Raw genomic sequence first — 27,144 nt, 5'->3', positions numbered from 1 at the left:
TAACATAATAGGTCCTTGTGTTTCATAAAACTTATAGAAATTGTCCCTCCTTAATAGCAGAACTATAGAAATGGTTCATGTGTTTTACAAAATTACATAAATGGTCCTTGACTAATAGAAAAATAACAGAATGGTCCCTACCTGATAATGAGAATTTACAGGAAATGGTCCATATGTTCACATAACTTACAGAAATGGTCCCCGTGTATGAGAATATTATAGAAATGGTGTCGAAAATATAGGATTAATAAACCCACGGTCCATCCAGTTGTTAAAGTCTAAATCAAGGAACTTTACATATATATACTATGAAGGGCATTTCGGTAATTACATCACCTACCTTCTCCGATAATATCATGAAACATGGGTTGGAAAGTATCATGTGGCGAAAGCAATGATGGTGAAACAGTCGAGTTAATCGTACTTGCAACACCATCAGTACCCGTAGTTGTAGTTGAAGTTGAAGTGGGAACCACACTCTTAAAAGTTGTAGCATCAACAAATTTGAAACCGGTCAAATACTTGGGTCGGGTAATTTCGCCACTCGCTTCACCATCACCCGAAATCATGGCCACCACACGCGACATTGATGGTCGATATGTTGGTGAAGTTTGTGTGCATAAAAGGGCAACTCTTATGACTCTTTTCACTTCGTTTTCATCAAACTCGGAGATTTCTTCATCCACTAACTCAATTTCACTGTTCGATTCATGTAGGTTCCATGCCTGAAAATATAACAAAGTTGGTTAACTTTGCCATGTCAGCAGCACATGTGGACATAATGTCAACAAATTTTGCCAACATGATGCCACATACTATTTAATACCGGGTAAAATTGATTCCAATGATGTAGCTGAAAACAGATGATTAGTGACTTATTAAGACAACTAAACAATGGATAAATGGTTGAATTAGTAACGTACTTTACTCTTTTTTTACCAATATAGACAATATAGTTTATTTTTCACCCATAATAGCAATGTACTTAACATTTCCTTACCCATAATAGAACCGTAATATAATTGTTCTCACATGTGCTACTAATAGTAACAATATGCAACCCATAATACCTGTGTACTTATATTTGTTTACATATATTAGCAATGCATTTACAACTCATTACTGATAATATCAACGTACTTACATTTTCCTTTTTGATAATAGAAACGTGTAACAGATAAAGTGCATTAGCGAAATGTATCTTTTTGCTATTATAGGTAAAAAAAAAACAAAGCATATTGCTATTATTGGTAAAGAAATGTAAGTATGTTGCTATTATGGGAAAAAATAAAGTATATTGCTATAGTGGCAAAAAGAGTGACGTAGGTTGTAATTCCCCCGATTTTCCCATTAAATGATTGGAGACTTAAGCAGAATACAGTCTATAGCTGGTTTCCATACAATGACATTAACCATTTATTTTATATTCAAGAAGAAGATGATGATGAAACATACCCATTCAAGAAGATATATTTTCTCATCTTCCAAACCTGAATCGGAATTGGGTCTTCCACTGATAATCTCTAGAGCCACAACTCCAAACCCAAACACATCAGCCTTTTCTGTGAGGTGTCCACGCATTGCATACTCTGGCGCTAGATACCCACTACACAGTGAATCACCAAGACTTCATCAACTTATCTTTTTTTAAGAGTAAATTACATTTTTGGTCCTTGGGAGTAGCTGATTTTTGCAGTTTTTGTACCAAAAAATTTTCTCTTACAATTTTGGTCCTTACTTGAGGTTGTTACATATGTTGATCCTATTCTAAGAAATATGACTATTTTTCGTCCCTGAGTATATTTTATTTTTGCAACTTTTAATCAATTTACATGGAAATTGGAATAGGGACCAAAAATGTTTGAAAACTCAAATAGGGAGCTTTTCTGAGCAAAATTGAAGAAATCAGCTCTACTCATTACTCAGGGACCAAAACTGTAACTTACTCAATGTTTTTTTAAAGAGTTACATTTTTGCTCCTTGAGTATAGCTGATTTTTGGAATTGTGGTCCCAAAATATAGCCATTTCCCATTTACTTGGAACATAAACGAAAATAGTTACAAGAACCTAAAATAAGGACCAAATTTGCAACAAAAAACTTTTTAGAGCCAAAATTGAAAAAAAAAAATCAACTATACTGCAGGACCAAAAATGTAATTTATTCCTTTATAGAGTGTATTATACTTTTGGTCCCCGGGTTTAGCTGAATTTTGTAATTTATGTCCGAAATATTTATTTTAGAGTTTTGGTCCGTACTTGAGTTTCTTGTAGTATTTTTGGTCCACGTTCCAAGTAAAATGACTATTTTTGGTCCTTGAGTACAGCTTATGTTTGCAAATTTGGTCCCAAAAATATAGTCAAATGAAATGGAAAGGGGCTGAAAAAGTTACAAAAACCTCAAATTAGGACCAAAAATGCAAGAGAAAACTTTTGAGACCAAAACTGAAAAAATCAGTTATACTTGGGGACAAAAAGTGTAATTTATTCTAAATCAAATAGTGTTGACTAATTAATCTTACAATGTGCCTGCAACACGTGTACTCAAGTGTGTTTCTTTGTCATCATAAAGCTTGGCCAGCCCAAAATCTGATATCTTAGGGTTCATATCAGAATCAAGCAAAACATTGCTGGATTTCACATCTCTGTGTATAATCCGTATGCAAGATTCCTCATGGAGATACGCGAGACCCCGTGCTAACCCCATTAATATGTCAAAACGGGTGGACCATGTAAGCGACAATTTGTTGCTTCCTACATCATAAACCCCAAATGTAACATTATAACCTTGTATTTTGATCATATCTAAATATGTAATTTCTCACCAAATAATGCTTGGTCAAGACTTCTGTTTTCAAGATACTCATATACAAGAAGACGTTTTTCTCCATCGATGCAACATCCATAGAGTTTCACGAGGTTACGGTGTTGGACTGCTGATATTGTGACGATTTCTGCAACAAATTGGGACTTGCCTTGGTGTGAGGCTATGGAGAGTTGTTTCACAGCTATTACTCTTCCATCATCAAGTGTTCCCTGTTTATCATCAAAAAGATTTTAAGATACAATAGGATAGGGGAAGGAATGGAATGGTTCATTCCATTGGAATGAAAAAAAAAAAAAAAAAAAAAAAAAAAAAAAAACTTTGGTTTGCTGACAGAATGGAATGGACCATTTATGGACTGTGATTCATTTAATTTTGTTGATTTCAGTTCCCAGTGATGTTTCACCATATCATGGAATGGAAATATAACTCATTTTTATTTATGTAAAACTTAAGGATTCAGATCTTTTTAATTTTTATATTATTTTAATAAATTATATTTATTTTAGTATTTTTGTTATCGCTTATTTCGGTTTTTATGATCTTTTATTATGTTTTTGTAAATCAAAGTCCGTCAAGTATAATTAAAATGATGGATAATCACAAAGATGACCAAAATAGGTGGTCTCACGAAAAGACCACTTTTTTTAACATTTTGTCGCAAAATAACCACCCATGTAACAAAATAGAGTTTGCAAATTGCGATATAACTTTTTTTTTTAGTAAAATTGCTTTATAAGTGGTCTCCTCTACAAAAAAACAAAAATAATAATAATAATAATAATAATAATAATAATAATAATAATAATAATAAAATAATATAAAATAAAATAAAATAAATTTACAAAATTCTGCTTATTATGCAAATTCCCTTTATTTGAGAAATTTTTAGTGGGACCATTCATACAGCAATTTGGCAAATTCTTTTTTGCCAAATTGGTCATTTCGCTATAGATGCCTCCCATTTTGATCATTTTAGTGATTATCCCTTAAAATAATCTATAAAGTAGAGTTTAAAATTATATATTCATTTTACATATACTATAAAAAGTCATGAAAATTCGTATTCCATTCTGACACGCCAACCAAACATGAGCACAGAATGTAATGGCTCATTCTATTCCATCCGACCAAACATGGTTTACATCTACTTTAAGAAATGAAAATGGATTCTTGATTAAAAAAAAAAAAAGTATAAAATTACCTTGTAAACAGGTCCAAAACCACCCTCGCCCAGCTTATTGGTAGGACTAAAATCATCTGTTGCATCTCTCAAGTCTCCATAACTAAAAGTATATGGCTTGGTGTCAATTCCCAGAAACTCTGCAAATTAGTAAAAGTCAAAAAGAAATCCAAAAGTAACAAATGAAATTAAACATTTTTCCTTTCATAAATAAAGATCCAGAAATATCACCTTCATCATAATTGCCTGGTGTATCCCTCTGTTTGCTTCGCCGGCAACGAATATACAGGACTAATAATGTCAAAAAGCCCACAACTGCAATCGGAGCCAAAATCCACACCACAATCAAACCGGTATTCTTCTTCTTCTTCTTCTTCTTGTTGGAAGGTGGATTGTTGCTCACACCGACATTGGGGATGAAATCTGAACAAAAATATAAGCAAAGGGTGGTCTCTTTATTTTGTCAATAATCAAGACCAAAAAGTTAAAACCAATTTCTAGAAAGAGTTTTACTTGGTGTAGCACTGATTGCTGAGATAAGAGGTCCAAAATTTCCTTGATTAGGTACACAACAAGTTCCTTTTCCAGTCCATAATAGATGAATCTCAAGGTAGTTATTTATAACCTCAACCGTCACCTCCCTTGTAACAGGACTAAAAGAAGCTCCCCCTGCTGCCTTTTTTATATCAAAATCTTCAAACACCCTGTATCCCTAAAAAACAAAATTTGAAAAACTAACTTATAGAAATTGGGACATAATTTCAACCAGAGTATATTGCAAAAATGATCCCTATGGTTTGATTGAAATAGCAGGTTCAGTCCAATTTTGAATCTCGTTGCATGGCTGTCCTTGTAGTTCCATTTTGTTGCAAACTTTGTCTATGTCTTTAAATATGGACAAAACTGCAAAAATTTCCCCAGTGGTTTGCAATTTTTCTGTGTTTTGTCCAAACCTTGGAAAAATTAGATTCATGATTTTTTGCGCGTGTTTCCTTGTAGATTTGGTCCCTCTTCAAATATAAGTGACTAATTTGCCCCTCTTGATATTTTTTTTAGAATTTATTCTACTTAAATTAAAGTTGCATTAAATATAAATGTGGAGCTCTCTCTCTCTCTCTCTCTCTCTCTCTCTCTCTCTCTCTCTCTCATGTTTGTGCATGTGCTGTCCTTCCCCAACAAAAAGGAGAAAAAGAATCAGGTTAGGTTAAACGTTTTCACCTCTGCATCTCTATCTCTGTTCTTATGTGTGAAGATGGTGAGGATGACGATGATGGGAATATCGAGTTTTTAGGTTCAATAAATCAGTGTTTCAATCAATGATGTACTTATCGCGATTCCATTTCCTTCGGAGATTATGATGGATAATTTTGGTTTCAAATTTTTTGCAGGAGATTCAAATGGAAAAAAGTGAATTTGGGTTCTCTTGTACATATTGCAATGGCTAAAGTACATACATCATAAACATGTGCCCATTGACTCTGTGTGTGTGTAATTTTTAATATTCAAAGTGTTTGTTGTAAAGCTTACAGAGGCAAAACAGGTTCTATGCTTGAGATAATGATCCATAAGCATCATGTTAGAATATTAAGTTCAAGATCTGGGCTAATCTTCCTTATTACATATTCTCAGTTCAAATTTTGGTGTTTGGTACTGTATGAGGTTTTTCCTTGGTGTTGTTGCTATTTATGTGGAATTACTACATAACGTCACTGGTGCTGTTTTTGGTTTCAATATTCCAGATTTGGGGTTTTGGCAATGTTTAGTGATTTATTGTTCAAACCTGTAGGTTTTTGTAACTAATGTCTTTAATTAAAGAGAGAGAGAGAGAGAGAGAGAGAGAGAGAGAGTGTGATTGAACCCCAAATTTATAGTTAATAGAGTAAATTACGCGAATCCTATCTCGTATAGGTGTCAAAATGAACATTCAGTCTCTATTTTTAAAAATTAAATCGAATCGTCCCTCGGTTGTATTAAATTAGCATATTACATCGCTTGTTAGTTTAAATTTACATGTTTAAACCTTTGCCACACAAGAAATGTCTATATTGCCTTTATTTATAATTTACTTATTACTTATTTATTATTTATCCATTATCATTTGTATTTTCTTTAAACATAAAGTAAGCCGCTACCTACCCCCACTCATTTTGGTTATGTTTGGCGTACTAGCTAAAAAGTTAGTTGTTAGCTAAAGCGTTAGTTTATAACTGAAAAACTAGTTGTTAAATAAAAAACTAAGTGTTAAAACAAAAACTAACTGATACCTGAAAAGCTGCCGATAAAAAATAACATTTGGTAAAACTAGCTAAAAGATATAAAATAACATAAAAGGCATTTAAAAGAATGTGTTTCTATAATAAAATAAGAGATATATATTAAAAAAAAAAAAAAAAAAAAAAAAAAAAAAAAAAAAAAGAAGCTAATTTAAGTAGTTTTTTAAAAAGCTATCTTAAAACTACTTTTTGGCTTGCCAAACATAACAACTTAAAAAAACTCGAAAAATAAGCTAGTTTATCAGCTAGTTGTGGTGCACCAAACACAGTCTTAAACCTAAAGTTGGTAGATTGATTTATTTTCCTCCACTTCATTCTTTAAACCTCGTTAGTGAAGTCACCACCAACCTCCCACCATCCACCAGCGGACCACCACCGATTGCATCTCCTCCCTCTTCATCTTCAGTGTCAATGATATCGGATCTACAATTATCTCTCCAAACAGACCACCATTGTTGCTGGAGACCGGTGACCATCGTTGTTGCAGGACCAACCACCGGACGAATTGTGTTGTTGTCGGAGACCGGCGGCTAAGGTTGAGTAGTGGTGCAGGTGTAGAAGACAGGAGGAAGAAAGAACCATGTTTATAGAGGCTATAGACCTACATAAGGATTTAAACCTGAAATTTTAGATCACCTAAATCTTGTCACCTAAACCTCACCCTCTAAACCCTAAATTGTTACTGATCGGAATAAAAAAGATCAGACAAACACAAAACCCGCACACCTCGTCTGTGTATTGGTGCGATACCGAGAGAGAGAGAGAGAGAGAGAGAGAGAGAGAGATGAAAACATCATCGGTTGGTTTTTTTCTACATAATTTAACAAGATAAGAAGGAACGTAAATTATTGTGTGTTAGTGTAATTCCTTCTGATTTATTTTGCCTTTTCGATTACAAGGGAATGTGTTAGTGATTAGGGTTTCGGCCCAAGCCCTTTAGGGTTTAGCTATTAGGGTTTAGGTATTATCTATATATTCCTATGTAATTGTCTTTTGAATATCAATCAATCTATTATCTTACATGGTATTAGAGCTATAGGTTAAAACCCTGACCATAACCCGCAGCCTTCGCCCTCCACCTCTGGCGACCTTCCCTAATAGTCGTCGGAGATGCCTTCATTATGTTTAATATTTTTTTCTTTTCTCTTTTGCACCTAAATAAAAAAATAGCCACCGGCACCAAACCAACTCTTTCATCGGCTTCTACTGCATCATCTACTTCTACCTCCTCTCCTCCTCAGCTGACATCTTCTTCAGATCTCACACCAGGTACATGATCGTCGTCGTCATCACTTTTCTCTTCTTCTACAACAGATTCATCTCTAAATGCCACTTCTTCTCCGTTAAACATTTGATGTTAGCCGCCATCGTCAGTGACCTACCACCGCCGCTACCGCTATCTTCATCTAGGTTTTATGTTTTATTTTTTTTGTTTTACCAGTTTAATTGTCCCATCCCAATCAAACCGCGAAGGGGTGTTAGTGATTAGGGTTTAAGCCCAAGCCCTTTAGGATTTAGCTATTAGAGTTTAGGTATTATCTATATATTCCTATGTAATTATCTTTTGAATATCAATCTATTATCTTACAGAATGTGAGGATTTCTTAGAGAAATTGCTTGTTGGGTTTTTTTTTTCAATTTTGATTTTTCTCAGATATTGAAATCAATTCTAAAAGAAAGTGACTAGAGAGAGTGTTTATGTTCGATTTGGGTATCTCATCATTGATTTTGATTTTGAGTATTGTTTCTAACTAGTGTCTATGGTTACCGGTGGAGTTCACTGGAGGTGACTGTGGCGTTTAAATCTCTAACATCTATTGATAAATATGGTTTCATTGAAAGAGAAAGATAAGTGAATAGTGATAAAAGGGACGTGACCTACTACTTTGATAATTAAAGTAAATTATATAATTGAATTAAGTGTAATATAAAAAGAAATTAAGGGTAATATAGATGAATTAAAAAAAAAACCTAATAAGGGCAATATTGTCATTTCATATCTGCATGGATAAAGCGTGTAGTTTTTAAACAAACGAGAGACGATCCGAGTTAAAATTTAAAAATAGAGACTAAACGTGTAATTTGTCACCTGCACTAGGGACAATTCGTGTAATTTACTCTATTTAATAAAACTTTAATTTAAATAGAACAAATCTAAAAATAATATCAATAGAGGCAAATTAGTCTTTTCAGTTTGAAGGGTGACCAAATCCACAAGGAAAGATGCGCAAAAAGACCATGAATTGGAATTTTCAAAATTTGGACCAAAACCCGAAAAAAACGCAAACCACAAAGACCATTTTTGCAGTTTTGTCGTAAATCTATAAGACCAAATAACTATTTTTGGTCTCTGCACATAAATGATTATTTTACAGTTTTGGTCCAAAAAGGATTTCTCTAGCAATTGGTCCTTTTTTGAGTTTCTTGTAACATGTTTGGTTCAATGGTTCCTCTTCTTGACTTCCAAGTACAATGACTAGTTTTGGTCTCTTAGTCTTAGCATAGCTCGGTTTTGCAATATGGACCCAAAACGTTACAAGAACCTTAAATAAGGACCAAAAGTACAAGACGAAACTTCTTGGGACCAAAACTAGTTATACTTAGAGACCAAAAATGTAATTTACTCTAATCTAACAGTTGAGCTGTTAGTTTTTGTAAAAATGACCATTTTCCCCTGGGTCCAAACAACTAAAAACAATATTTCTAAAAGACCAAATCTACAATTCTGAAAGCGTATTTAACACATACCTGGATATAAATGTCAAATATGCGCCTTCCAAGGCTTCTCCAAGTGGAACCATCTTCTATTACAAGTTCTGCAAACCGGAGGTTTACAGTGTAGTTACCATTTTCAAGACCTAAACCATAATATCTTAAAGATCCAGCAGAGAGTCTTGCTGTTTGGAAAAGTTCTGGATCTAAAGTGTTTGTGAAGTCGCGTGTAGTGGAGACTGTGTATATGGGGTTGTCCCTTTGTCCCACGTTGCTGACACCCCACCTCCTTTCGGGAGTCAAATAGTATGTTGCCGGTCCTAAAGGTTCGTTTTCTTGTTCGTGGACTGTTCTATTTGAGGATGTGATTTGTGGACCACCACAATTGATTCCAAAGTTAGTATCTGTAAAGTGTAAACCAACATGAAATCGATACTCCACAAATCAAATTAATTGTTATAATAATAAGAAAAAAAAAACTTAATGTTGTTGCTTACATCTTGGCGTTCCATGATCACAAGGGAAATCCCTTTGGAGACAATTTAAACCTAAAGGAAAACCACTGGAGACAAAGGTGTCTCATATTATTTTCATTTCGATTAAAAAAGAACAATTGAATAAATGGAAAACTAGTAAGAAAATAACCATGGGCAACTTTGTGGTTTACCAGGTTATATTTTATTTTTTTCAAATCAAAACCATAATAGTTTCAAAAACATTTCCAAAATCTACATTTTGGCCTGGTCAAAATGGTATTTCAAAAATTAATGTTGAACAGATATAACAAATTTACCGAAACCTCATATAACATATCAAAATCCTTAACATGATAAAAAAAAAATTTGAACTTCCATGGTTTGATTGGAAAAAATAAAGTGTTTATGATTAAACTGCAAAACTTGTAACATCTGTCTGTGAGGGTTACCCTTTAACTAATTTACTTAAATAAATAAAATAAAAAAGTAATAATAAAATAGTCATAATAAAAACAAATTTAGTGAATTAATTTTTTATTTATTACATTAAATGTTAGTTGACTTGGTATTTTAGGAAAGTTCCATATTTTGCGATGACTTTGAGCAAACTAAAACCTTGAGGGACTATTTTAGTTACGAAATTTGTTAATTAGGGTTGAATTAATAACTTTGCGAGTTAGTTAAGTGTAGACTCACTTAGTGATCAAATGGGGGAAAATAAGAAAAATAGGGACTTAATTTGTTAAGTAGTCAAACGCTGAGACATAACCCAAACACTTCCCTTTTCCTTCTCATTTAAAGCATTTGGAAGGTTGAAAGTGTCTTAGTGTGACAATTTTGGAGCTTGAAGGAAGAATTGAAGCTTGATTGAAGTGCTCGTGAAGAGATTGTGCTAGAATCATCAAATAGGAGCTTTAATTAGAAGGTATAATTTCTAGGCACCTTCTTCATTTGAGAACCTTGAGTTTTGAAACTTACTAAATCCAAAATCCTATGGTAATTTAGGAGTTCGATTGAGTTTCTAATGAAGGTGTAATTAGGATGTAATTAACCTAACTATATTGTGAATAAGACTATTGCAACTACTTAAGGCAACTTATTACCCATAAATACATGTCCTCTTATTTGTTTTTATCTAACTTTCCTTTTTATTTGAAATGTCATATGTCTTATGCATTCATACAATGGATATGAAATGATTTTTGTTGCACATGAGTTTGGATTTGAGTTTTGTAATGGGGACAATTTGACATTTGAACTTGATTTTAAGCATGTATTTATGATGGGATTGAGACCGCGTGACTCAGGTATTCTCATTTTGAGATAATTCTTTTGTCGGTTTAAGATATTCCCCTTATGTGGGTTTGCACAAAGGATCTGCTACCTCTTGTGTGGTGTGAGGGAGATGATTCCCTAGAAACTAGTTTGGATGGGTATGAGAAATATGACATTTCACATAGGCCCATATGGTATGAGAAGTGTGTTGTTGTGTTATGTGCTATCATCACACGGGCCTGAAAGTTTAGCCATCAAGTGTGAGATGAGACTTTGAGATTAACTTGGGGTTTAGGAGTACTAGCGTATGCATTGCATACTTCTATTTGTTGTATATATTTCATGAGTTGATGTTTGGATTTATATGTTTTGAGATGTTTCTTCACCAAGCATGACACTTGTATATAGATATCTATTCACATTTAGAATATTGTGGTTGTGTAAAGATACTTACGCTACTTATACCTTCGTTGTGTATTAATTGTGACAATCTGCAAGGGCATCCGGTCACATCCTTATCTTGGCTGATTTTATTCCCTTTTAAGTTTATTTCTTTTTTATTTAAATAATAAAGATTTCTTTAGAAGATTATCTCTATTTATTGAGTATTATCTCTAATTGAAATCTCTAGGAGTCTTTTTGCTAATTTCCTGTTTTTTCTAAGGTAATTTTAATTGCCCTATAAATTTGTTTTTTTTTCTGGAGTTTTAGAACATTGAATATTTTTTTTAGAATAAAAGTTATCGAAACCTTTTGCTCTCTTTTTCTATCACGTGTCTAGTTCTCTGACGATTTAATTACTAGGGTTTGCATCATTTGGTATAAGAGCAACATGTTGTCTTTCAATGGTCGGACGTGGTAGATGTAACCCTCATGGAAACGCCAATAGAGGCAACGACGATGAGCAACCTGACCCACATGATATAGAAATTGAAAGATTACAATGAGTAAGGAAGTTGGAACTGTTATAGGAGGAGAGAAATTCGGAGGAGGCTGTTTCGGAACTTAACTTTGAAGACGAACAAAAGAACCCTCTAGGTTCCCCCCGGTAGAATTCCTTTGAAACATACCAACAACATGTCCAAAGACAAAACAATGAAGACCCTTTGTGTAACTTGGGAATGAAGATAGAGATTCCTAAGTTTGATGGTAAGACCCATCCAGATGATTTTATTGATTGGGTGAACACAATGGAGCGAGTATTTTTTGCTTGTGGCCACAAAGCTTCGAAAGTCTGCTTCACTTTGGTGGGAACACGAGAAAAAATGGCGCCAGACGGATGGGAAGACCAGAGTTGAGCCTTGGTCAAAGATGAAGAAGTTACTACAAGGTAAGGTGCTTCCAATTATTCACTGTCAAGAAGCCCTTTTGGATCACCATAATGTTGGCCAAATGGGTTCCTCTGTTGAAGATTTTCTCGCAAAATTTGATCAACTCAGAATGCGTTGTGTTGTTGAAGAAGAGGAAGAACAAGTTATTGCTCAATTTTTTGGTGCTCCTAAACCTAAAATTGCAGATATCATACAGTACTGGACGTATGTCGCTTAGCTTTAATGGTGGAAAAACAGTTAAAGATCTGAGGCAAACCAGGAGGCAGTAGCAGGTTTTTTAACATCTTCCCGATCACCATCGACAGAAACTAACAAGAAACCGAACCCTAAATTCGACACCCCAACAAGTACTATCAGCAACCCATCATGACCCCGTATTGTTCGATCCTTCAAGTGTGATGGTGTGGGACACATTGCTAGAGAATGCCCAAACAAGCAGTTAGCTCCTTTGTGGAAGAATCAACTCCTATTTATGATACCAAAGATGAAAAGGAGAGTGATAAGGACGAACCCAAAGTGGTATATGTTGATCATGGTGAACTTCTGATTGCCCAAGGTGTTTTAAATGTAGATGTGTCAAAAAACAGTTGATGATAACTCGTGGTTGCAAAATAACATTTTTCGCACCAAATGCGTAACAAAAGAGAAAATTTGCAACGTCATAATCAATGGAGACAGTTGTGACAACATGGTGGCAACAAAAGTGATAGAGAAGCTAGCCCTTAAGACGATAAATCACCCAAAACCGTATCAACTGACATGGCTGAAGGAGAGGATTGTTTTCAAAGTAAGTAACTGTTTTTTGGTTCAATTTTTGATTGGGAAAAAATATATTGATGAGATCTGGTGTAAGGTAATTCCCATGGATGTGTGTCACATCCTACTAGGAAGGCCTTGGCAGTATGATCGGAGGACCAAGCATGATGGGTTTTTAAACACTTAAAGTTTCAAGAATTATGGAGTAAATATAGTATTAGCACCCCTCAACACAAGAGATAACCGCAATGGTAGTTTATTTCTATCAAAGGCTGAAATCAGGGGGTTAACCAAGCTTACTCCTTAAACCCTCATGTATGCTCTAGTGGTAACAAAATAAAACAAACCAACCCCACCCGTCCCTAAACTGATCCAACCCTTAATCGAGGAGTTTCAGGGTGTTTTTCCAAGTGATATCCAACCTTTAATCAAGGAGTTTCAAGGTGTTTTCCAAGTGATATCCTACCTGGTCTACCACTAATAAGAGAAATCCAACATTGTATTAATTTTTACCAGGCTCCACCATTCCAAATAATCCCTTCTATTGCATGAACCCCAAAGAATTGGAAGTTACATCGACAAGTCAACGAGTTACTTGAAAAAGGGTTAATACGGGATTGTAGAGTCTGTGTGTCGCTCCTGCCTTGCTAGTTCCGAAATAAGGAGGCTCTTCTCGCATGCGTATTAATAGCATAGCTATTAAAAAATAATTGCTAAATACCGGTTCCTAATTCCTCGATTGACCGGTTGCATGGATCAACAGTTTTCTCCAAGATTGACTTACAAAGCGAGTGCCACCAGATTCGTATGTGACCCAGTGATGAGTAGAAGACCACTTTCAAGACATATGACGGGTTATATGAGTGGTTGGTAATGACATTCGGTTTGTCAAACGCACCAAGTGCGTCTAATGAACCACATTTTCAAATCATTTATCGGCTGCTTCGTTGATATTTACTTCGACGATATATTGGTTTTCAACAGTGACATGGAGTAACATGTAGCACAGCTTCAACAGGTATTTACGATCGATCTTATGGGTGCAGAAGTTGTATGCTAACAGAAAGAAGTGTCACTTCCATCCTAACAAAGTTATTTTTCTTGGTTATTTAGTTTTGGACGATGACATAAGGATGGAAGAATCAAAGGTTTAAGCCATTATCAGCTGGCTTACACCCACTACGACTCACAACATTCGTAGTTTCCACAGGTTGGCCTCGTTTTATCGACGCTTCAACTGGAATTTTAGTAGTATTATTGCCCCCATGACGGAATGTATGAAAGGGGGAAAGTTTTATTGGACAAAAAAGGTTGAGAATGTTTTTGAGGAGTAAAAACGAAATGTCACACAACCCTGTTTTGGTTTGTCCTAACTTTAATGAAATATTTAAGGTGAAATGTGACGCCTCGGGTCTCGGAATTGGGGGAGTGTTTAGCCAAAACCAGAAACCCATTGCATTTTTTTGCGAAACGCTTAACGAAACACGTCACAAATATTCCAAGTATGATAAGGAATTTTATGCCATTGTTTGGAGTTTGGAATATTGGCGTCATTACTTGTTAGACAATGAATTCATTCTATACTTTGATTATGAAGCACTCAAATACATCGGGGTAGTAAAATCTCAACCCTCATCATGCTAAATGGGTCAAAATTTTGCAATCTTATTCCTTTGCATAAGACACAAAGTAGGATCGTCAAATATCGTGGTTGATGCATTAAATCGACGACATGTGCTCAGAGATGAAAATTCAGGTCCGTGGTTTTGACACCTTTTGAGAGTTGTACTAGGATGATCCCGACTTCAAAACAATCTGTCAGAACAACTCCCTTAAAGAGATTTTTCAAAACATGATGGTTATTTCTTCAAAGGTGCTCATTTGTGTGTTCATGTGAGTTCCTTAAAGGGACTTAATTATTTTTGAAGTGGGGTCTTGTGGATCATTTTGGAAGGGACAAAACTTTGAACTTGATCCATGATCGTTTCTATTGGCCAAAAATGGAGTGAGATTGCGCCTACGTGATCACACATTGTCGCGTTTGTCATGTGGCCAAAACTAAGCACACCAATGCCGGTTTATACACTTTGTTACCCGTTCCCGTTGCCCCTTGGGAGGATGTTATTTTAGATTTTGTCTTGGGTCTACCTCGAACTCAAAGGCATAAAGATTTGGTTATGGTTGGTGACTGCTTCTCTAAAATGGCTCATTTTGTGCCATGTGTCAAGACCTATGATACTAGTCAAATTGCAAGATTATATTTTTCTCAAATTGTCAAGCTCCATGGCATTCTAAAGACCATAATATCATTTCGTGACGTGAAGTTTGTCAGGCGCTCACTTTGGAAGAGTGTAGGTTCAAGTTTACAAATTAGTTTTTCTCACCACCCCAAATGGATGGTCAAATGAAAGTAACAAACAAGAGTCTAGGGAACTTGTTGTGAAGCCTTATCGGAGACAATCCTAAGCAGTAGGACCTCATCCTTGCTCAGGCAGAATTTACTTATAACCGTTCTGCCAATCGCACGACCGGGTTGAATCCATTCATGATAGTTTATGGGAGAAATACGCTCACTACACTTGACTTAACACCTTTTCCTCTAGTTGAGCATGTTAGTGTTGAGGGGAAAACCAATCTCAACAGATTAAGAAGCTACGTCAAAAGGTTCAAATATCAGATCCTTAAACATAATGCTAGATACCAGAGTCGCTCTAATAAACATCAAAAGCAAGTCATTTACAAAGAGGATGATCTGGTGTAGATTCATCTGAGAAAAGAGCGTTTTCCAACGGGTCGTTTCGGGAAGTTGAAGCCTCGTGTTGATGATCCTTTTTGGGTTTTTTAATAAGATTAATGACAATGCGTATAAAATTGAACTCCCGTGTCATTATAATGTTTTAGCCACTTTCAATATTGTAGATTTGTCACCTTTTTAAGGAGATTTGGAAGAAGTGCACGCGAGTCTTTTTAAAGGAGGGGAGGATGATGCGTAGACATCCGATCAAAGCCTTAGCTGATTTTATTCCCTTTTAAGTTAATTTCTTTTTTATTTAAATAATAAAGATTTCTTTAGAAGGTTATCTCTATTTATGGAGTATTATATCTAATTGAAATCTCTAGGAATATTTTTGCTAATTTCCTATTTTTTTTCTAGGGTAATTCTAATTCCCTATAAGTTTGTTTTTTTCCTAGAGTTTTAGAACAATGAATATTTTTTTTGAGAATAAAAGTTATCGAGGCCTTTTGCTCTCGTTCTTTATCATCTGTCTGACCATTTAATTGCTAAGGTTTGCATCCATCTCGCTTAACTAAACATTAGGGCTGTAAATGAACTAGACGTTCAGCGAAATGTTCATCAACTGTTCGACAGGAAGTTTGTTTATGTTCGTTTATTTAATAAACGAACGAACATGAACAATGATCTCATTCGTTCAATTATGTTCGTGAACGTTCATTTATGTTGTTCGTTTACGTCTGTTTATGTTCGTTCATATAAGTCCATTTTATGTTCACATATGCCTAATTGTGTTTGATTACATGAGTGTATTATATGTTCATATATCTTCAATTATGTTTTTTTTTTATCTTTGTTCATTTATTTTCGTTTATTTATATTCATTTAACATGTTCACGAACATAAACGAACGAACATGAACAAGAAAACTCGTTCGTTTATCTGTTTGTGTTCGTTTACTTGTTCGGCTAACTTAAATGAGCGAACATGAACAAGCTCCGTTCGTGTTCGTTCAGTTCATTTACAGCCCTAGTAAACATGGTGTTTTAAACTTTTCGGACCTAAATTCAGCAACTATAATCTTTTGGAAGTAAACTTTTATATTTGAAATGATTATTCAATAGCCCAACCAAGTGTTGTTACAAAACTAACCATAATACAACAGGTTACTTTTGTTATTTGCACATAAATAAAAAAAGTACCTGGTATGAAATGTAGAGGTAAGTTACTATGTTGCATATTCAATATAATTACCTGTTTGAACCATTTAGATTGAAGTTGTTCACAACTATGTTACTGCATGTACACGGAATAGAAACATGATATTAGCTCCAAAATGTGTTGAAAAATAATGAATGTTTGCCACTTTTTCAAAGAGGTCACATTTCAAAAACATGGTATAGATAGGAAGATAAAAACCATATTTAAAATAAAGCACGCACAGTTGTAAGGTTGGTTCATTGACCCAAGAAGGAAGTGTCCCAGATAGTACATTGTATGACAAATCACTGCATGAAGTAAATTATATGGAGATTAGAATAATGAAATTCATTTCCACTTAATTAACTATCCTATAATCACTTACATATTTCGGAGAGTTGTAGTCTTTACATCTGGAAGAGTACCACTTAAACTATTGTTTCCAAGAAACCTAAAAATGCGACATGTAAATTTAGATTTTGGATATGTATTAGATGTTAAAATCTAGCACCAATATTTTATTCCAACATCAAAGACTCCTTGTCCTAATTGCTAGCAAAAAATTATTTATCAAAGGAGAAAAAGTGTATTACAGAAAAGACATTTGGCTCAAGTTGAACAATGCACTTGGAATTGGCCCACTCAAATTGTTAAAACTCAAATCCCTGAAAAGTAGACACCTTTTTTATAAGTTTATATTTATATAATGGAATTAAATTTATATATTCAGATACTTCAATCAGAATGCAAATTACTAACAGTTGCGTCAAGTTTACATATTCTCCTATGTCAGATGGAATAGAGCCAGAAATTCTGTTATTCCTCAACATTCTGCAAGAATTGCCCTCTCATTATATTTTATCTTCAGAAAAATCATAATATTTACTTAAGAAAGATCAAATATATATACTCACAGAACATTGAGGGACTTCAAATCCCTAATGAAATCCAGAGTTCCATTAGATAAACCACTTATCCTCCTGTTACATTATAAAAAGCAAATTACAAGATCAAAATAGCAACTTCCAATGTATAATAATCAATTATAAATAAAATAAAGGCTTACAGGTCCTGTAAAAGGGTCAGATTAGAAAATGAAGGTGGTATTGAACCTTCAAAAGAGTTCCCCTCAAACCTCCTATAGGAACATCAAGCATAAAACTTATATCGAAAAACTTCACAATGAAAATCATGTAAATAATTTAGATGCTTGCTTACAATGATCGTAACTGTGACCAATTTCCTATAAAGTCCGGTATTCTGCCTGAGAATCCATTATCAGAAGCCCATCTGTGAATTCATTATGAAAAAGAAAAGTGTCAAAATTATTATATGATGGATGAAGTACAACTTTGAAACATGATTAAAGATATATGCAATTACACTGTCTGCATGTTCCGTAAATTAGCAAATGAAGGAGGTATTTCACCACCAACTCCAGCACTATCAAAGTAACTGACAAAATGAACATGCATGAAGATGATATTAGATTATTTAATCAATGGAACTCGTTACATATCATAATCATCAATGTTCTTACATTTGTTCTAATAATCTTAAATTTCCAAGTTCAGATGGCAGAGAACCATTAAAATTATTTGAGCCAAATCCCCTGCAACATAAAAAGAATATATATAGAATACAAAATTGTAAACAACAAATAATTAAACATAAGAAATTGTTGCCTGATGGCAGAAAGACAAACAAAATAGGAAGAAATATACAGTGATCTAAGATCAGTAAGCTGCCCAAGCTCTGGTGGAACCTGCCCTGATAACGCATTGGTACCGATAGTCCTATAAAAAAGTTCAAATTCATCATTATAAATCTGAAATCTCTTATTAAAGATGTAGAGGTCAAAATTTTCAATTGAGTTTATACTAGTATGAAAAAGGGATGGCTTACATGTACTGCATCCGAGTTAAATTGCCAATAGAAGGTGACAAGGGACCTGTCAAGTAGTTCTGGGCCAAATTACTGCAGCAAACAATTCATTGTTAGCTGAATACAAGCATGGATAGTCATAGGTTTTTAGCTTTCAATAATAGTTAACAGTATAATATATCAGTGAAGAAATAGCAGAATACATACAGATTGGTAAGGTATCTCAAAGTCCAGAGTCCTTCTGGGATCGGGCCCACAGCGTCCATTGAATAAACTTTTCTGGTGATTTAGGGGGAAATAATGATAATGATTGTTAAAAAGACAAACAGAATGCATATAAGAAGTAACAACCGAAGTGGCCAAAAGACGATGTTCGTAAAGTTCATTCAGATATGACAGAAGCACTCACAATCGGGTGATGTGGCAAGCAGTAGCATTTGGGATATTACAGTCGCATTTGATGGCGGGATTGTAACCCTGGGAATCGAAGTCGGTGGTAGTGTCAACGGCAGTGCCGCTGCATAATTCTCCGCTTATGTTCCATCCCATCGCTGTTACTGCACTTTCAGATATCTCCCATTGACCGAACATTGCATTTATAACTCTCGCTGCAGCACCAAGTTTCTTCAGTTTCATTCAACATCGAGTTCTTAATTAACTATATAACACTTTGATAGAGGATGTTACTAAACACAAAAGAACTTTGGCCCTGAGTAGCGAATTGGACATTTATATGGCATGAAGTTTTTAGTCCACTTAAATTACCATCAAGGAATTTAACAATCTTGATATTTTGGCTTGATGGAAAGAAAATAAACCTCAATTATTTTATTATAGCTTCCATGGCCCATGATTTACTAACCATCCAGGCGTTAACAGTATGTGTTTGTTTGAACGACGTTGAGAGGATACAAATTTGTGTCTCTTTTAATTGGCCGCTCTGTACCATCATTCGAAGAACATATCCAAGACGAAGAAATGTTTGCACATGGACTATCATCTCCAACAATCAAAGTAGAATGAGGGTGATTTTGAAGAGTTCTCGGATTAGAAATATTCAATTGCTAGTATTTGAAGACTCTAATTCCTAGTATTTTAAGTTTCGACGTTTAGTTTTATGTAATATGAAGGTCAAACTATATTGTTTCTTATGTAATTCGAAGTTCAAACTTTTGTTGAAGTTTTTATGTAATTTGAAGTTCAAGACTATAATTGCTAGTAATTTTAAGTTTCGATATTATTTTTTTATGTAATATGAGGTTCAAACTATGTTGTTTCTTATATAATTTGAAGGTTAAACTATCTTGTTTTTATGTAAATCAAATTTCAAACTTTGTTTAAGTAGAATAAGAAGAAAAAATCAGGTTTAACCGAAAACATTTTTTATAAAAAAAACAATTTTCCTACAAAAGAACCTGTTAGACCGTGTATGTATTCAAAGCTCAAAAAACTAAAAATAAATAAATAAATAACCGGTCTTAACCGAAATCGGTCCTGAAAAATAAAACGGTTAAAATCTAGACTGATTTTGAAAAAAAAAAAAAAAGTAAATGTGCACTCTAGTCTTGTTAGAAAAGAGTATACTCCAAAATAGTCCACTAACAAACAACTCCTTCGAAAAATATTTAGAGTTGAACAGAAGACCGGCCTCACCCGAAAAAAAAAACCGCGACCAAACAGGTCTAAATCAAGACCATATTGGAAAAAAGACCAGTCCGACGAAAAAAAAAAAACAATCCATTTCGAGACCGGTTTTAAAAAAGACCGGGCCATTCTGAGACCGACACAGGATCGTTTCAAGACCAACTCGCGACCGGTCTCAAAAAGACTAGTAGCTAAAAAAAATATACTGAAACTGAACCAAAAAAAATGCATGGAAAAAGAGTGAAAGTGGACGGAAAAAGTCCAAGATTGGTTCCAAAATCAAAAAGACTGAACCATTCTGAAACTGGCCCAAAAAACCCGAATCTTTTCAAGACCGACTTGAAATTGATCCATGACTGTGAATGTGCAGCTCTAACTAATCCATTCCAATATACATCAAAACAATCCAAAATAGTCAATACTATATATCTTATTTTGGTCAACAATTATTACAAAGATTCATAACCCATCGGATTTAGTAGCTAAATAATAACTTAATTAAAATAAGTTCAAATTATCCTTAGTTTTCGTAATGCCTTTTCAAGTATCAGACAGAATATAGGAGTTTTTCTATTGAAAAAAAAATCATTGTTAAAGTGTGCTGATTATGGTTTTCCAGATATTCAAATTTATTTATTTATTTTAAAAAAAAAAAAACTTAATTTCTTATACCCTCAACTAGCTGTACAATCTGTGACACATAGGAGAGGAAACGGCGGATCACCTCCTTGTCAGTTGTCCGTTTGCAAAAACTACTCTTGATTGGGTTTTTAAATGGTGTGATATTCCTCGCCAACATTTCTCAAAAGTGGATGATCAAGTTATTAGACTTCAGAGCAAATTGGGGTAATTGCCCAATAAAATGCAAAAGATTATTCATCATACTATACTCTATGGTGTGATGTGGTGAATATGAAAAGCAAGGAATAACAAACTTTTCAGTAATACGATACAATCCCCTGCTATAATAGCTGATGATGTAATTTCAATAGTGTTAACTTAGCATCAGCACGTATAGGGGATACAAAAATGTATGTAAATGGGTGAAGTGTGCTTGTTCCCCGTTTTCGATGTTGTAATTTGTAATTTGTATCTTTGCTTTCGTCCCCAACTAGTTTCTTGTTAATCGTGTGACTTTATATTATCATTCGTTGTTTCCAAAAGAAAAACTTAATTTGAATATAATTGAAATTATGTTTCACAAATAACACCTTTTAGAATGTGCAACTTATATCCGATGATGTCTGACATAAAATAGCAAGGTAGTATACTGGAAAAATATGTTGTGCCGAAAATTTTTTAAAAATTTTCGCTGCAAAAAAAATTAAGAGATACATGGGCTAACCTAGACATACATGTATATCGACCTTTGCTTACATCCATTTATGGCTAACCTAGACATACATGTATATCGACCTTTGCTTACATCCATTTATGTTGTCAACTAGCGATCATTATATTATTATACAACTTGCAATTTTGCCTCTGACACACGTATTCAACTTTTCATTCCAACCCAACTCATATGCAGGGGCAGATGTATGTGTTTCGCGGGTCCAGGCTACTACTCTCATTTCGTCCGTTAATTTAATTTATTTAATTTTTTTGTTTTTCTATTAACGTTCAACGTCTTTAAAAATCAGCGTCACTATTATTTTATATTTAGTCGGAATTTTTTTCCGTGCGATTACTATGGAAAGTTTCTGCGTCTGCCACAGCCCACATGTAAACATGCATTAATGATTTTTCCCACAATTATAAGGGTAATTATATTTTCATTCTTCATATCTAATTGAATGGTTTTTCCCACAATTATAAGGGTAATTATATTTTCATTCTTCATATCTAATTGAATGGTTTTCCCCACAATTATAAGGGTAATTATATTTTCATTCTTCATATCTAATTGAATGGTTTTTCCCACAATTATAAGGGTAATTATATTTTCATTCTTCATATCTAATTGAATGGTTTTTCCCACAATTATAAGGGTAATTATATTTTCATTCTTCATATCTAATTGAATGGTTTTCCCCACAATTATAAGGGTAATTATATTTTCATTCTTCATATCTAATTGAATGGTTTTTCCCACAATTATAAGGGTAATTATATTTTCATTCTTCATATCTAATTGAATGGTTTTTCCCACAATTATAAGGGTAATTATATTTTCATTCTTCATATCTAATTGAATGGTTTTTCCCACAATTATAAGGGTAATTATATTTTCATTCTTCATATCTAATTGAATGGTTTTCCCCACAATTATAAGGGTAATTATATTTTCATTCTTCATATCTAATTGAATGGTTTTTCCCACAATTATAAGGGTAATTATATTTTCATTCTTCATATCTAATTGAATGGTTTTTCCCACAATTATAAGGGTAATTATATTTTCACTCTTCATATCTAATTGAACGATTTTTCCCACAGTTTATAACGGTAATTATATTTTCACCCTTCATATCTAATTGAATGGTTTTTCCCACAATTATAAGGGTAATTATATTTTCATTCTTCATATCTAATTGAATGGTTTTTCCCACAATTATAAGGGTAATTATATTTTCATTCTTCATATCTAATTGAATGGTTTTTCCCACAATTATAAGGGTAATTATATTTTCATTCTTCATATCTAATTGAATGGTTTTTCCCACAATTATAAGGGTAATTATATTTTCATTCTTCATATCTAATTGAATGGTTTTTCCCACAATTATAAGGGTAATTATATTTTCACTCTTCATATCTAATTGAACGATTTTTCCCACAGTTTATAACGGTAATTATATTTTCACCCTTCATATCTGACTGTCATGCCCCTATCTATAAAAGTATATTTTTTATAATGTGTTGTGAGTGATGGTGAATATGAGTATCTTCAAATAATCAGACATAGAGACTATAGATAGTATATAAAAATCTTAAGAGTGTATATTTAGTATGGCCATTTTACAACCGGGGATGATTTTCATACATTTAAAAATAAAATAATTTGATATTTATATTTCTCATATGCTCTTTTCGATTAAAACAATAATATAACAATCAAATCATATAATTGGATGAATTAAAAATTAAATTAAATAAAAATATCACCTTCCTAAACATTAAATTTGGTAGACTACTGTTGCCTACTTAAATCTTCGGTGATTAAAAATGACTATTGCCAGATACTGGTAATCCCTATAAATAATCCACTGAATAAGTTCTTGGGATATGATTTTGACTTCAAAGATTTATAATAATTGTAAGACATCATTTTAATCTAGAAAGAAAATCATCTAAATTATAATCCAAGAATGTACATCACGAGCATCCAATCCAAATGTTATAATATATGCGATGGTAAAATTAATACATCAAGTGGTACAGATGCAATTCACAAGTCTTTTTTTTTTGGTATAGGCCAAAATAATATGTGGATTGGGTTCGCTTGGTGTACAGTACTTTTTTTTTTCAATTCTAAAAAAGTAATTAATCTGTTAAATACAATTATGAATACCTTATATCCACAATAATTGTATATGCATTAATGTTTTTATAAGAAAATTGATTCATAAGGTATGGTTTTTCCCCTTAAATAATTTTATAAATTTGTATAATACAACTCTATAAAATATAAATTATTGTTTATCGAGATAAACTGATGTATAGGAATAAATTCGTTTCTCTATATATAATAATTAATGTTTTATAAAGTTGTGCGATACAACTATATATATATATATATATATATATATATATATATATATATATATATATATATATATATAACTCATATTTTAAAAACTTATAATAATTATTAATAAACTTATAATTCCTATTTTATAAAACTTATAATTATTAATAAAAAATCATGTTCTTTAAACAATTTTAATCTAAGAGAGAGCTCAATAAATCTTAATACAAAGAATTTCAATTTGAGTTGGAGCTCGAATAACTCGATATATGTATATAAACTCAAACGTGTTTAATTACGATCCTAGTTAGATATACATCAAACATGTAAACTTAAATCAAAATCTGAATAAATGAGATACACGAATTTCTTTCTCACCAACACACATAGAGCAGAAAGGAGTAGCCATGGAGAAGGAGAGCATAAAATATTAAAATAACACACAAACACACAGTGGATGACGTAATACCTTCAACTGGATCGGTGTTGAATTGAGCTCGAGTTACGTCGGCGGTTATCATCAAGCAAAAGCACACGCCCAACCACAACCGTGGTGTCATGATCGCAGAAATCCTATTGCCTCTACGGCCACCGCCTCCGACCATAGTTGCTTCCGTTTAGAGTATCATAAATTAACGTCATTATAATATATATATATATAATGTATACAGTGTAAGACTTTTTTTTCTTCCCAGCTTATAGTCGTCGCAGCTCTATCTCAAACTCTACTCTTTTGATAATCATTAGAGTAAATTACAAGAATATCACTAAGCTTTACTAACAGTTGCAATATTGGTCCCTATTTTTGATATTTTTCCAAAGAATTAAGGTGCGTTTGGTTGTGGAAAACTGTTTTCATTTTCTATGAAAATGTTTTCTGAAAATAGGGTTGAGTTTTCATTTTTAATTTTCAATGAAAACGTGTTTGGTTGGAACGGATGGAGTTTTTATTTTCCATCTTAGAAATTTGGTAAACTATAAAAATCACTTTTCTAATTTACATACAATTTGGAAAACTAAAAATTTTCATTTTCTTAGAAAACTTTGGAAAAATGAATGAATCAAACGTGTTTTCAAAATTTCTGTTTTTCTTGAAAAAAATTTCTAGAAAACTGAAAAAAATTTCACAACCAAACGCATCCTTAGTCTCTACGTTTGATTTCTATTTCAGAACTAGGACTCACCCTTCTCCATGAATGCCAATGTTCAATTTTAGTTATTGAGATTATCTTTAATTAACATCCTGTTTTATTTACTTTGAATTCACTAAGATACATGTTTCTTTATTCTCTCTTTCGTTCCCTTATTCATCATCGAAAATGTTGATGGATGTGGAAGATTCTGACAGTAGTGACATCAAAAAATAATAGCAACACTAATTATGTTATTTTGTATAGAGGTTGCATTCTAATAAGAAAAAAAAAGTTTGCATTATGGAGCAGAAACGAAGTAGTGACCCGGGACCCCCGTGAACCACTTAGGTCCGCCGTTGATCGAAAAATCAAGTATGTTAGAGTAATATTTTGTTTCCTTTACTTTATTAATGATTTATCGTTTAATTTCATTAGCTAGTAAAAGTATCACCTCATTTTGGATCTTGTGGCCATGTCCACCACCAGCTTTTCATTTATTTTATTCTCGACATCTCATATATATATATATATATATATATATATATATATATATATATATATATATATATATATATATATATATATATAATCCCCCCCCCCCCCCGCGACAATATGGGCCCTGTGCCATCTTACACCAAGCATATGTGATATGTTAAGGGTCGGCCTTATTCACAGTTGCTGCCTTTTAGTTCATTGGAATGGTGTTGCTTCTTTCTGGATTTAATATAGTTCCCATATTGTTTTTCTTAGGGATGAGCATTTAGCCGCTTTTTTAGAATAGGGTCGGTTCTCAATTTTAGGAATCAAGCAAAATGGGTCCAAGTACAAAACCCGTCCAGTTCGGGTAAAAAACAGGTTTGGAACAAAAATTTTTTTAAAAAAATCTTTAGCAAATCTTTTCTACATATCTTATTCGTTTGAAGTCGGATTAACATGTGTAGTTTAGAGTTTGAATATGGTTTTAAAATTACTTTTGTTGTTTTTGGTTTCATATTCAATGACTTGGAGTCTCCAAAGTTTGAATATCAAGAATTTTTCAACTTTTCAGGAATTTTTTTAGGCTATAATTTTGTCGTTTTTGGTTTTGTATTCGTTTTAAGCCTTGTAATAGATAAACTAATTTTTGTAGCGCTTCAAAGAGTTGTACAATATACACCTAAAGTTGTACAAGTCCAACGGATACATGAACCGAAAACCCTGGACCTAGATCCGTTAAGCCTCAACAGGTGTGGTCCATGGTCCACCAATATCTTCCAAACCGGTCTCGTTCAAGAGCCGGTCTGGTTCATTTCAAATGTTCACCCATAATTTTGTTTAGTTTGATTTTTTGATGTCTTGTATACAGTTTATTTGCTTTCTCTTTGCTTTTGTAATCTCTTGTTTGTTTTTCCAAGCTCTATTTTATTTAATGATGTTTTGCTTTTAAAAGAACAACTATTCCTCATGTAGATTGACTACTTCATGCATAGAAAATTGTTGTTTAAGAGACATGTATGGTCTTCCACCTCACACTTGATTCTTATTTTTGTAAAAAATCATATATTTTCTTTCATTTATAATTTATTGTTCATTAGTCTTCTAATTATACTATCTAACATTTATCTAAATATTAGTGCACTGTTATTAAGGTTGAATCAAAGAACAATATTTTCGAATTTAATGCTTTCGTAAGAAAAAAAATAAAAATATTTTTTAATAAAAAGTTCTAATAACATGGTTTTCTATAATTAATTGTTTTTTGTAAAATGATTTTGCAAAGCTTAATTGTATGTTGACTAAGACGCCCCTACAAGCATTTACTATAATAGTACTAAAATGTGATTAGAGAACCGATACAAAAACTTTGTAGGGAAAAAGTTGAAGATACAAACTAACTGACCAAATGATACCAATAGGCAATAGCAATCTACTCTATTTGACATTCTTATGTTTCACAAAATTGCAGAAATGGTCTTTGAGTTTCACAAAAATATAGAAATGGTCTCTTTCCAATACCTGAATTATAGAAATGGTCCTTGTGTTTCACAAAA

The 27,144-nt window shown here is 33.2% G+C and overlaps 1 protein-coding gene across 1 annotated transcript; it reads right to left on the bottom strand.

Annotated features, from left to right (window-relative positions):
* On the bottom strand, positions 1–24,661 carry LOC145004493 (putative LRR receptor-like serine/threonine-protein kinase At1g56130). The gene is made up of 24 exons (XM_078963424.1): positions 24,451–24,661; positions 19,056–19,254; positions 18,854–18,925; positions 18,668–18,739; positions 18,487–18,558; positions 18,303–18,374; positions 18,146–18,217; positions 17,981–18,052; positions 17,829–17,900; positions 17,677–17,742; positions 17,522–17,593; positions 17,356–17,427; positions 17,148–17,213; positions 17,005–17,070; positions 16,817–16,858; positions 9,488–9,552; positions 9,027–9,394; positions 4,519–4,717; positions 4,237–4,428; positions 4,027–4,145; positions 2,824–3,034; positions 2,521–2,752; positions 1,456–1,606; positions 1–725 (listed from the first exon to the last, which is right to left on the bottom strand). The coding sequence occupies exons 1-24, from the start codon at positions 24,584–24,586 to the stop codon at positions 333–335; spliced, it is 3,153 nt and encodes a 1,050-aa protein (XP_078819550.1). The 5' UTR covers positions 24,587–24,661; the 3' UTR covers positions 1–332.
* Between the last annotated feature and the right edge of the window lie 2,483 nt (positions 24,662–27,144).

Source organism: Lactuca saligna, chromosome 7 (genome assembly GCF_052625555.1).
Source record: "Lactuca saligna cultivar CGN05327 chromosome 7, ASM5262555v1, whole genome shotgun sequence".
NCBI lineage: Eukaryota > Viridiplantae > Streptophyta > Magnoliopsida > Asterales > Asteraceae > Lactuca > Lactuca saligna.
This window is presented reverse-complemented; position numbering and strand designations above follow the sequence as displayed.

What these genes read in the sequence shown, in the direction of transcription:
- LOC145004493 (XM_078963424.1), bottom strand. Translation starts at nt 24,586, where the DNA reads ATGGTCGGAGGCGGTGGCCGTAGAGGCAATAGGATTTCTGCGATCATG. An exon ending in TTGAGCCAAATGTCTTTTCT is followed by an intron (nt 17,214 to 17,355) that starts GTAATACACTTT and finishes TCGCATTTTTAG; the next exon opens with GTTTCTTGGAAACAATAGTT. An exon ending in GTTTTGGACCTGTTTACAAG is followed by an intron (nt 3,035 to 4,026) that starts GTAATTTTATAC and finishes GATGATAAACAG; the next exon opens with GGAACACTTGATGATGGAAG.